Source organism: Ruditapes philippinarum, unplaced genomic scaffold (genome assembly GCF_026571515.1).
Source record: "Ruditapes philippinarum isolate M1 unplaced genomic scaffold, ASM2657151v2 ctg7170_1_1_1_1, whole genome shotgun sequence".
In the NCBI taxonomy this organism is placed as follows: domain Eukaryota; kingdom Metazoa; phylum Mollusca; class Bivalvia; order Venerida; family Veneridae; genus Ruditapes; species Ruditapes philippinarum.
In genome coordinates, this window is record NW_026860540.1 from 139,097 (window position 1) to 152,244 (window position 13,148).

The following is a 13,148-nucleotide window of genomic DNA, read 5'->3' on the forward strand; positions in this document are numbered from 1 at the left end:
CTTGGATTAAATTACAATGTGACCCTCCTCACAATGACAGAATTAATCTGAAATTACTGGATGACCAAACACAGAAGAAACCAATGCTACTTAAGCGGTGGAAAGCCAGAGCATAAACATTTTGCAGATATTATTGCTGACTATTATTAAGTCTATTTAAGAAACGTCGTAATACTTCCGCTAGGAAACAACACCAATGAATGATTTTATTGTCATTTTTGTTGTACAGATAAACTATACAACTGTGTGTACAGATTGTAATAATTTTACTCATAAGACTCTTCATAATACTCGATTGTTTGTCAATGCAGGTTTGAAATCAAGAGGATTTGCCGTATAATTAAAATTTGCAACTAGACCTGAAATCGGTGTTTACAATTGTATGAACTATCATTATTAGACGGGATTTAGGGGAATGTAGAAATCGTAACTTTTTTCGGACCATGCAGGTTTTACCGTAGTGCCTGTAAGACCAGAAATAAATGCTATTTTAACATGGTTATATACTTAATGTTTTAACAAAGTAATAATTCCTCCATGTATGGTCTTAATTATTAACTTTCAGTTTAAAATTCAAAGTTTTCGAGTCTTCAAATATATCAAAGCGTATTTAATTTATCTCGTTATTTCTCACTTGTGGCTGTCGCGCACACGCTCAGTCACGTTTTATCCAAGGCGACACTGTTCGCTTGGGGACTCGCCTGTGTACTGGCGTTTTTGACCAGGAGAACAATGATTTATGTTGTGTAACATTTTTGTGTTTTTTTATATCAATACAAGAGACCATTAGTATTATTTTAGGATTTATATCACTAAACTCTTGCAGAGCAATCACACTATAATCATCCTCGCTTAAGAACCAAGGGTCCTGTACTTGACATACTAATAACCGCATACACACTTCGTCTGAGTTTCGCATTGGTAAACCGGTAAACAGCCAATATGCTGATCGGTCGAGTATCTTCACAAATCTAACAAATGGATCATAGAAGGTACTGCCTTGTTTCTGGGTCAGCCCTCTTACATATCCTCTTCACCCAATGAGTATGAGAGAGCTAGATATGTCATGTTCCATTAGTGTCCCAAAAATGGATCACTAGATAAAGCCCATTATACATATACTTTAAAGCAACTACAGTGCTTTAAAGCCATACTTCAATATCTAAACACACGCTTCCCTTTTTACTAAAGAAAACTTGTCTTCATTTCAGCGGTTAAATGTGTTTTTAATTTAGACTACTGGCTATGCACAACTCTGGGTTAACTTCAAGATATTCCACAGTTGAAAGGACATTCTATAAAGAAGAAATCAGAAGAAAGGTATTAAAAACAAGAGCACCGCAAAGGCGGGACAATACACATCCCATTGTAAATTTGTTCAAAGATTTAAAAATAATCTTTCATTTACGGAAGAGACCATATATCAAGGATCCTTGTCTGAAGAATTATGTCGCTATGCGGGACTTAGATAGCTGTAGATTTTCATGAAAGGGCAGTTTTTTACCAGCAATATAAATGAGCATTATATACATCTAAGGCAATCATGCTATATTCTAGAAACTATTATTAGTCACATTGAGATAGTTTACTCCACCATAAAAAGAATTTTGTTTTCCTATACCTTAGTCTACATGAAGCAAGTGACTCCCGGGCACGGCCAATTTTGACTAAAGGGTCAAGATTATTTATTATTATAACTTTTGTAGAAATCTACCAATTGATGCTACACGCCAAATATCTAGCTCTGGGCTTTGTAGTTTCTTATGCGTTTTCCTTTTGAAAGATTATAAATCAAGTTGACCCCAGAGGCATGATTATTAGTTTTACAAGCATGATTACTACGGGCTTGATAGAGGCCATCTTGGCTATACTAAATGTCAAATATTCAAGCTCTGGCATTGAAGTTCACAAAATATGACTAAAGTGTGTTTTCCTATACAAAATTATATCAACTAAGTAAACCCAGGGGCATGATTAATACCATATATATTATGGTCCACTAAGTGATGTTACATGCAAAAGCTCTGGGCATTGTAGTTTTACACCAGTCCCAGATATGCTTTTCCAATATAAATCAAGTGATTCCAGGGGAACCAAGGGCCAGGACTCAGTTTTCTAAAGATCAATAAGGCAATGCTACTGTCTACATGCTATCATCTAAGCTTCAGACACAATGAAACTTAAATGATGTTTTCCTATATAAATCAAACAGGGCCAATTTTTATTGTTTTCCTATACAAATATATATAAATCAAACAGGGCCAATATCGATTATGTGTTTTCCTATACAAATATATATAAATCAAACAGGGCCAATTTTGATCTCGGGAAGCCCAAACCAAAGTTCTGCACATCGTCTTATAATAAATAAATATTATAAGAAATATTTTTGCCATAACTTTCGATTCTTTTCTATCCTTTCAAGATAAAAAGCAAACATTTAGTTTTTAATTTCATAAAAAATGACCAGCTCTCTGCCGTCCAGATTCCCAGGGTAAACATTTCTGCCCAGTAGCTTAACACCAATTCGTAAATACAGACATGACATTAAATCATTCAAATTGCAAACAGATAGATGGACAACCAGGTGCATAACAATATATACCAATTTTTTCAGGCATATAAAAACACATCTTCACTGGCAAATCATCTGTGTGAAAAGATTTGATGGGACATAAAGATAATAACAAGAGGGCCATGATGGCCCCCGAGTCGCTCACCAGAAACAACTGCTTTTCAGTGTTGGAATGTCAATACATTTTGTATATTCTCATATTAAACTTGCGCATAGAATATGTTTAAACAATAATTTGAAGAAATGCCATGACCTGGGGCATTTAAGCTTTAGCTTAAACGGGGCTAATCAAATTAATATGAGCAAACTTGATAAAAGACTACCTAAAAATGCTACAAAGTTTGGTGATCATCTATCAATTATTTCAGTAGGAAATGATGTTTGAAGGTTTTTTCTATTTTTAGCTTTAGTGGCCCCTAAAAGGGGCTAATCAAATTAATATCAGCAAACTTAAAGTTTGGTGATCATCCATCAATTAGTTCTCTAGAAATAGACATTTAACGGTATTTCTATTTTTAGCTTTAGTGGCCCCTAAAAGGGGCCAATCAAATTAATATGAGCAAACTTGATAAAATACTACCCGAGAATGCTGTCGACAAAATTTGGTGATCATCCATCAATTAGTTCTGTAGAAGAAAATGTTAAAAGGATTTTCTATTTTTAGCCCCAGAGACCCCTAAAAGGGGTTAATCAAAATAATATTAGCAAACTTGATAAAAGACTACCTAAGAATGCTACAGACAAAGTTTGGTGATAGACATTTAATGGTATTTCTATTTTTAGCTTTAGTGGGCACCTAAAAGGGGCCACTCAAATTAATATGAGCAAACTTGATAAAACACTACCCGAGAATGCTGTCGACAAAATTTGGTGATCATCCATCAATTAGTTCTGTAGGAGAAGATGTTTAAAGGTTTTTCTATTTTTAGCCCTAGAGACCCCTAAAAGGGGCCAATCAAAATAATATTAGCAAACTTGATAAAAGACTACCCAAAAATGCTACAGACAAAGTTTGGTGATCATCCATCAATTAGTTCTCTAGAAATAGACATTTAACGGTATTTCTATTTTTAGCTTAATCAGCCCCTTATTAATATGAGCAAACTTGATAAAAGACTACCCAAGAATGCTACAGACAAAGTTTGGTGATCATCCATCAATTAGTTCTGTAGAAGAAGATGTTTAAAGGTTTTTCTATTTTTAGCTCTGCTGACCCCAAAAGGGGCCAATTGGAATGACATGAGCAAATTCAAGTGTGACTGTCACAAGGATGCTACAGACCAAATTTGAAGTAAATCTGCCCAGTAGTTTCAGAGAAGAAGACGATTGTTGACGCATGATGACAGACGATGGAGCATCCCCCTTTGATACTAATAGCTCACCTTGAGCCTTCGGCTCTGGTGAGCTGATAATTGTTAAGAAATGGAAACAGATTTGACCAAAGCACAACACTTAGATTCCAACAATTACATCCAGCGAATCACAAAACAACACTAGATCTCTCTTGGTCTCTGGCTTTAATAACATAATGTTATGTTACAATAAAACAATAAGTTATTTTTTAGCATCATCATCAGCAAAAGATTTGATGAGGTCAGCACGTTTCTGGGCAATTCTTTCTTCGCGGCGTTTGCGTGCTTCCTTAACCTTGTCTCTCTTTGTCTGTGCCAAGTCACTGAAATGAGAAAGTAATATATTATTATAATCTAGACAACTGTTATTCTCAGTTATGTTTTTATCACCAGATTTCAACACATTTTTGGTTCAACAGTCTGTCCACTTAACCAATTTTCCCTGACAATTTACAAGTCACTACCAATTTCTCAACAAGAGACAAACTACTAATACCACATGATTTCTGAATAAGCTGTGAGAAACAAATGACCACAAGACTTATTATCCAAGAACAATTGTCACTGAAAACTTTTGCCTGGCCCAATGATCAAACTAGCTACCCCGGGATGGCAATTTGTCACAATAAAAGAAGGGTGAATAACAGCAAACAGGAAGGCGCGCAACAAAGACTCGATTGGGGGAATCGGTACACTTTACTGTGCCTTCATGCCTCCAATAATTAGTCAAGAAACTTTCAGTAGGAAGTTCAAGGATTTTGAGTTAAACAATAGTGATTTAAATAATTATTATTTAGTGATGGAAACTGACATATATTACAAAAGCAATCTGCTCACAACACTCAAATAAAGTTTTACACATGTCAGAGATTCAAAACAAGAGGGCCATGATGGCCCTGAAGTCGCTCACCTGTATATAGACCCCCGGAGCGGGGCCAGTTTAAACCCCAGGGCTTTTATTTGAACAAACTTGGTAGACACACATTACAAGATATTTCATGCTAAACATCTAAGGTCTAGCTGGTCAAGTTTTTTCTTTACACATATAGTTAAAAACAATGACACACCTGGGGCAGGGCCAGTTTTGACCCAAGGGCTTTTATTTGAACATACTTTGTCGACACTTACTAGAAGATGCTTCATGCTTAATATCTAAACTCTAACTATTTGTTTTTTTCAAAGAAGATTTTTTAAGTTTTTGCTATACACAAATCAGGAAAATCAATGTCCCCTGGGATGGGGCCAATTTTGACCCAGGGCTCTTATTTGAACAGACTTGTTAGACATCCATAAGAACATGTTTCATGCTAATTATCTTAGCTCTAGCTCTTTTGGTTCTTTAAAGGAAGACTTTTTAAGTTTTTACTATATGCATATAGGGAAAATCAATGACCCCCTGGGGCGGGGCCAATTTTGACCCCAGGGCTTTTATTTGATCAAACTTGGTAGATGCCCTTTAGAAGATGTTTCATGCTAAATATCTTAGCTCTAGCTCTTTGGGTTCTTTAAAAGAAGATTTTTTAAGTTTTTACTATATGCATATAGGGAAAATCAATGACCCCCTGGGGCGGGGCCAATTTTGACCCCAGGGCTTTTATTTGAACAAACTTGGTAGACACTCACTAGAACATGTTTCAAGCCAAATATCTAAGCTCTAGCTCTTTGGGTTTTTTAGAAGAAGATATTTAAATTAAAGATATTTATTTCTTTTGGTTGCCATGGCAACCAGAGTTCTGCATGGAATTAAATTCTTTAAACAATTTTCAAAGGTGACCACCAAAGGAACATTCCTGTGAAGTTTGGATGAAATTGGCTTAGTGGTTTATGAGGAGATGTCGTTTAAAGTAAAAGTTTACGGACGCCGGACGGACGAAAAGCGATCACAAAAGCTCACCCTGTCACTTTGTGACAGGTGAGCTAAAAAGCCCTCTATTTTAATGTAACATACAAAGATTGATTTTTTCTTAAAACTGGCACAAAGAATCCATTCTTTTCTACTGGTTGAAAAAGTAAGTAACATTTTAAAGAAAATTGTAGCCAGCTTCTGGCCGTTCTGGACAAGTGGCTTCAATCCCTGACATGTCTGTAGGTGCATAAAGTGAACAGATAATACTGTGTTAAAATACTGAATTAAATTACCTCAACATCTTAGATCTGCTCTTCTCGGCCTTCCTCTTGTGAATGTGTTCCATCAACACACGCTTGTTCTTGAAGCCGTTACCCTTTGATTTAAGATAGAGTTCATGATACCTGCAAAAAAACAATCAATTCTATGTAACAATTATTTTCTTCCCTTCTATATATGGATTGGGTAAATGGAACTGTTCACAGTTACCTTTGCACCCCCCTTCCCCAAAAATGATAAAACTTCGCAATATGAAAACTGACTTATTCTCATCATAATTTCTCAACTAAAAAATTCCAAATTCTACAGACCTGCACACAATGTGAAAAGTTGAGGAATGAAACACTAAAAGAATGTAAATAATGGAATAATGTTGTAACATAGCTGCAACAAGTCTTTTACTTTTCTCGACTTGACTATCAATTTAACATCTTGACTTGTAAAGGAAACTATAGACTTAGGTTTTTTTTAACAGATTACTCCATGAATAAGCTATATTAGAAGCATACGGCAGTTAAACTCTTTCATACAAGTAATAATTCAAAATGTATTGGGCAAGTCCAGAGTATCATGCATTATATAAGGTGTTATAATATGCAACATGGATGTATTACATAGGTACTACCAATAGAGGCATTGACATGCCAAAAGCATTTTTTCAATAATTGAGAACCATGAAATTCCTAATTGTCAGCCTGCATTAATAATGTTGAGATTTTCTTTAAAAAAGGGATATTTCCTTCAAAACTGAATATCTTAAAATCACTTATAAAAGTGCAAAGATGAGTCTAGTTATATCTACAAGTTACTTGAAAACTCCAAATTTTTACTTTTTACAATGTTTCTAACCCCAATACCAATGGTGTCAGTGGCATTCCAAACGACCTTTAAATTTTTTAAATTTCTGTGAAACTACAATAAATGGTAGACAGTAGAGTCTAGACTTACAGATGTTTATCAATCTTCTTGGCCTCTCTGTAACGTTTAAGAAGACGACGCAATACCCTCATACGTCTCATCCAGATAACCTTCTGTGGCATACGGGCATTGGCAGTACCCTTCCTCTTACCTGTAATACAACATTTCAATTTGTTTACTATCAGTTTTTCTATAAAGCTCAGCTGAGAATAAAAAGAACTAATTTTTATCTTTTTGTATTTTTAACCCTCTGTAAAAATTGACCTTTTAGGAGAAATGTGTCCATCTATCTTTAAAAAAAAAAATATTTTTACCAAAATAAAGTCAAAATTACAAGTCAATTGCAATAAAAATTCCCCAATACATATATAACATATTTTCCAATACAACCTTCTCATTGAGATTTTGAAGAATCACTAACCAAGGGAACCCTTAAAGGTAACCCTCTACACATTATGTCAGATATAAGTGGGCACATTTGTAGACCCATTTACCTTCAAAGTTTGCTAAACAGATTCCTTACAAGACAGTCTACATAAGTCAAGCCCAAATCTGAAAGGGGCAAAACATTTGAAGACAGCAACCCATACACATTTAACAATATTGGAAGTCATTATTTTGAAACATTATTTCTAGTTCTACTGAATGTAAAAAAGATGGTCTTGTGACCAATGATAACTTTTTAAATGCACTGACCATGGCCCATGTGACGTCCCTTTCTGCGGGCAATCATGTTCTTGCGTACACGAGCTCTAGAGTGAACAGCCACGGGTTTTCTGATGATGAGACCATCCTTGATAAGTTTACGGATGTTTTGCCCTGAAAATATCACAAATGAAAATTATAACCTTGTAACATCTGAAATTTTCACATTGATTTATGTACAAGATACAGTCATATCTAAACTAATAGGTCTGTAACCAACAGCCTATGTTATAAACAATCGGGCAACTTTCAGGAAGCCCAACCTAACTTGGCGTGAATTACCTTCATCAAAACTACATAAAAGCTTAACAATGGTATTTCTTCCTATATTGGGAAGAGCCTTAGCCTCTTGATTTTTTAAAAAAATTGTCTCAAATTGCTACTGAGGAAGTATAACAGCTGGTGCAAGTTCAGATTTTTAAGAAAACTGCACAATTTTCAAGAAAAAGGGAAGAGGCCCATTTGTTATATAAGGTGTTTAATCACTGTTAATTCAGATAAGAAATTGCAAGTCCCCAGCCAATCACTATAATTAAATAAAACAAATTCTTTAGTCTTAATCATGAGTTCTATCCCATTAGTGAATTTCACATTAAAAACCTCCAGACATGTATTATCAAACTTTTTGCTTAGTCTTGATAACCCTGAATACAAGAGAAACAGTTATATTGTCATATCAACAACAATGTTTCTACTTACTGGAATTGGCATTAGCAATTTCATTTGTTTCATTGGGATCCAGCCAGACTTTGTTTTTGCCACATTTCAACACGGCAGAGGCAAGCCGTTTCTGCAACCTCAATGTACTGAAAAAGAGAGAACAAATTATTAGCCATTTTATTTATTAGCGTTAAGAAAAAGCATTTTCCTTTTTCTAAGCATTAATCAATAGCATTTTTTTTCTTAGAGCACAGTCTGTGTGTAACAACATTTTTGTAACATGATCTCCATCAGTTTTTTCCAAGAGGAATCAATAATTGATAAAAATAGGTAATTTAAGCAATTGACTTCTTAAAGTAAAATAGTCAAGTTGCCCACACTGAAAGGTGAAATCTTTGTTTTGTTTATTCCCAACCCTCAAAATTTCTTTATATGAATAAAACATTTAAAACTAAATAGATCTAAATATCATTAAAATATTAATTTTCTCGAGATTATATTCATATAATTTTATGTTTTCCCAGATGTGTAATATAGCTAATTCATTTCACAAATGTAAACAATGATTCTTAAAACATTCTAGCAGGAATTTATGAATACAAATCAACAAATCCACTTGCATTTGTCACTGAAAAGACACTGTTTCAACTTTTATACATTTGTGTTCGGTAAAGTCTTTATACTTAGACATGAGGTGGATCATTGTAGCCCAGTGCATTAGAATTTGAATGAAATTAGTATACAGGCTATGTAGACAGTATGGAGAGTATTATACACAAGTAATTGAATAAAGCTGGTTAAATCGACTTAGACTGGTAAATAGTAAATTTGAATCATGTGCCTTTGTTTCATTTTACGCCTTTTCCCCAACAGTATTTCAGTCATATAGGCGGGTAGTTTTCTAACCATCGTTCCTGGAGAGTTACACCAGTACTACACTACCTTCCTCCGTGCTAAACTACCAAAGCATCGAACCCTCACCAGAGAGGTAACTGGATTAGAAGTTGACTCTAACCCCTCGACAACGGAGGCGGTTCATGTGCCTTTATTGTACGTCAAAATGCTTAGCAAGTACATTTTATGAAGGGTGAGTAAATTTGTAGGGTCACACTCCCTGCAGAAAAATTTGTTGCAAGATTATTATATTATTGCACAATGTATAACCCAAATCTTCTTGGATGTACAAAGGCTGATGACGATTAATTTTACACAACACTTTCAGAACTAAAGCTAGCTTTGTGTGAAAATAATCATTCTAAGAGTTAAATATCAAGGATTTTTGAAACTATATAGGTTCAAAATGGTTTTCTTTAAGGCTCTGGTGTGTGCTTTATTCAGAGGCGAATAAATTTGTCCTCTTAATCAGTTCTGAACAAGTTACAACTATGTTTTAAAGGTGCCAACATGTTCATTATTTACTTATATACTGGTAAAGGACCATCAACCCAGTGTTTTTTTTTCTTTATATAACTACTACCCTAAAACGGTACCATTCCCAACAGAAAATAGACATTAAAATTCCCAATTTCCAATGTTAAATTCCCAAAATGGCTGTTCAAAATGCCCACAAGGCCAAGTGACTTTTCTAAGATCATTTAAATCCAACATATTCATATAAATCGCCACTCAATAGTAGAAGCTGTTAGCTATCTTTATTCATGATGTTAATCTCATTTGTAGCTGAAAAAATGCATTAAAAAAAATCCCAATTTTAGTCAAAATAACTCAGTTTTTTCCCAATCAGTCTGGTACCGGCACCATTCCCAAAGTAGAGAAAAAAAACGCTGCAACCAGACACTTTTTGAACATTTTTCCATACAGATTTCATAATTTTAAAGCTAGAGTCTGAGATCTGTAAATTTTACACAGTGCAGCTAGGTTCTTCTCCTAACTTACGAACTTGTTTGTTCTGATTATGTTTACATCTGTCATCTGAGGCCCATCAATGACTATGAGGGTATCAAAATTACATAAATTGTCCACACTACAGTACCATGTGCCTGGACAGATTTGTACATGGCACTGATTTTATTCAATAAAAGCTTTGGTGCATTAATTTTTTATTTGTTACACAATATATGATAGTTGCAATAGATGTCCCATTTGTGTTTAAATATTAAAATAGTTTTGTGAATAGTGTTTACAGGGGCGTATCACGTTGGGGGGGGGGGGGTTGTAAGTTGTTAAAGACTTAATACTTTGTAACAAGTAAAAATTTACAGTTGTCAATCTTACCATACCAGTCACTTGCATTTAACTTATAAAAATCATTAACTTAAATGCAGTTTATACGGGGAAGTCAAAGACCGGGCCCGCGAAGCAGATCCGGGCTTTGGCTTGCCCGACTATAGACTACACGTGTCTATTAAAAAAAAAAAAAAAAAAAAAAAAAATACAATAGAAAAAATATGTAGACTTCTATACCTATCAATGAAATTTTCAGTGTCAGTTCTAGTCAGGCGCCGCCATTTACAATGTAACTCAATGATAAAAGGCTGGGTATTCCGATAACAGAACAAATCTCAACTTTTCGGATTAATAATAATCGTGGAGTGTTCCGAGTGAAAACGGAAGCAGTGCATGTAATACCGAATGATACCTTTAAAACAGAAAGAATGAAAGGAAATTTTTTAACAACTTCCCCGTTCATAGGCTTTGCCTAGTCCTATAAATATGACGTCGCTTTGAGATATTTTTGCTTCTGGGCAAAGCAACTTCATATCGAAATTGCTCAAAAACCCATAGCATGTTCCGCCAGAAAATCGGGCAGAACGAAAAACAATGAAGACAGCGTGTATTTACATAAGTTTTGACCTATTTATGAACAAAACTAAAAAATAAATACCTTTTGTCAAAATAATTAAACTGTCACATCCGAAAAATCATGATTAAATCCTCTCATGTATTTCAATTCTTTTTTACAGCCGATAAACAAATGCAACCATAAAGTGCGCGAAATCTGATTGGCTAATTCAAATGCAAGCGTTCAACTGAGTCAGAACAATCTGACGGAGTATTTTTTTAACGAAATAATTGCCCATGCACTGTCAGTGTCTTCGAATATATTTTTCCGTTCAAAAATTTGGAATCAATCTGTAAAGCACCTTGCTTAACCAGAAAAATATTGATGTTTATATTTAATTTCAAATTGATAAGTACATTGTTTGAGAGTTTTTGTGTATGATTGAGCATGAAATTGAAAGAAAAGAAGATAAGCTTTTGAATAAAGCTTGAAAGGCAAGACAATAGACATTTTTTTAATTTTTTATGATGCTATGCGTTTTTGAGCAATAACTATTAGACGTCAGGCTTGACCGACATAAACTATAACAAGCCTGTAACGTCTAATATATTGGACTAAGGCTTTGCCCAATTTCATATTATTTCAAAATTTCTTACACTATATTCATTTTCAAACCTATAAATGAACAGTTTACAATATAAATAAATATATAAAGAATGGTCCATAATAATGATAGATGTCCATATATGACAACCTACACATGTAATCACAGCGCTGATACACCCATGCTGTCCGAAATATCGTACCCGAATACCATAACAGATTTACTTCTTCATTTTGCTAATACAAGAGACAGAGGTGATTGGATATCTTTACCGTAACATGACAATCTAGTCATCGAATTAGTATGCGTTGTTTCAACTGCGAGATGTGTAGAATTGGCATTGTAATTATACGAAAAGTGCTTTTTTCCGAGGGGCCTTTGAGCACATCAGAAAAACTAATTTGCTCAGGAAATGTGCGGGAAAGAAGTAATAATTTTCGTGTTTTCGTAGCATTAACCAAATATAAAATGAATGTCATGCAAATATTTAAGATAGCTAGTGTGAAAATACGTGAAAAGTTCGAAAATGATTGGACAGACTTTTACCTCATGGTTGCCGTTTCACGTTGTTGGGAAAGAGGAAGTAGGGCAGTTTACCGCATCCTAATTTCAAGTCCGCAAAATTTTGATTTATACTGACAGTTGGTATATCATAATTTAAAAATCAATATATAAGATAAAATTGTTAAAATAAATATGCATTATTGAGTAAAATTAAATCAAATGCAATGTATTTTTAAAACAAGACACAGGAACTACATTTTTACACTCGAACTACTTTATCTGGACTGGTATATTTATATCAAGAACCCAAAGAATCCAAAACAACACACACTAAGAAAACTTTTAGTACAATCCGGGATCGTATTAAACATATAGTAATCCCGGGAATTGACCACCAGTTCTCGGTGTCGACGATAAATTATCGATTATCTCATGCATTTCGTCAAAGATATGCTTGTGATATGCTTGTTGACAATTTTAATGATGTTTTTTTTTATTGTTGATGGCTATGATATAGTTTTGTATTTGAATGATTTTCGGTACTGGTTGGTTATTTAATGAAAACGTTTTATTAATAACAGCCGTACTAAAAATACTACAATTTGTACGGAAATAAAGTTTAGATTATTTTATTATTATTATTATTATTATTATTATTATTATTATTATTATTATTATTATTATTATTATTATTATTATTATTATTATTATTATTATTATTATTATTATTATTGAATGTTTTTGTAGAGCTTTTTGAATAAGTTTGATTTGTAGTAGGTATCAAAAAAAATCTGCTAACGTATTTTTTCACACATGAGAGAGTTAATTGACATCAGAATGTCACACACCTAAAATCTTATTTTGGAAGTACATGTACTGGCAGTGGAAGTCGCTGTGTATTGGTTATCAAGTGACTGTTGGTGTGTCCATTATAAACATCATGATAAAAGTTTAATATACAT

General features: G+C 34.0%; 1 protein-coding gene across 1 annotated transcript; it reads right to left on the reverse strand.

Moving 5' to 3' along the window:
- Positions 1–4,073: 4,073 nt before the first annotated feature.
- Positions 4,074–12,361, reverse strand: LOC132760520 (large ribosomal subunit protein eL19-like). The gene is made up of 6 exons (XM_060752508.1): positions 12,229–12,361; positions 8,375–8,481; positions 7,667–7,789; positions 7,001–7,121; positions 6,067–6,177; positions 4,074–4,250 (listed from the first exon to the last, which is right to left on the reverse strand). Exons 1-6 carry the CDS (start codon positions 12,231–12,233, stop codon positions 4,130–4,132), a joined length of 588 nt encoding a protein of 195 aa, XP_060608491.1. The 5' UTR covers positions 12,234–12,361; the 3' UTR covers positions 4,074–4,129.
- Between the last annotated feature and the right edge of the window lie 787 nt (positions 12,362–13,148).

Coding starts and splice junctions, on each gene's coding strand:
- LOC132760520 (XM_060752508.1), bottom strand. Junction 7,790..8,374: donor AATTGCTAATGCCAATTCCA/GTAAGTAGAAAC, acceptor TGATATTTTCAG/GGCAAAACATCCGTAAACTT. Junction 4,251..6,066: donor AGCAGATCTAAGATGTTGAG/GTAATTTAATTC, acceptor TTCTCATTTCAG/TGACTTGGCACAGACAAAGA.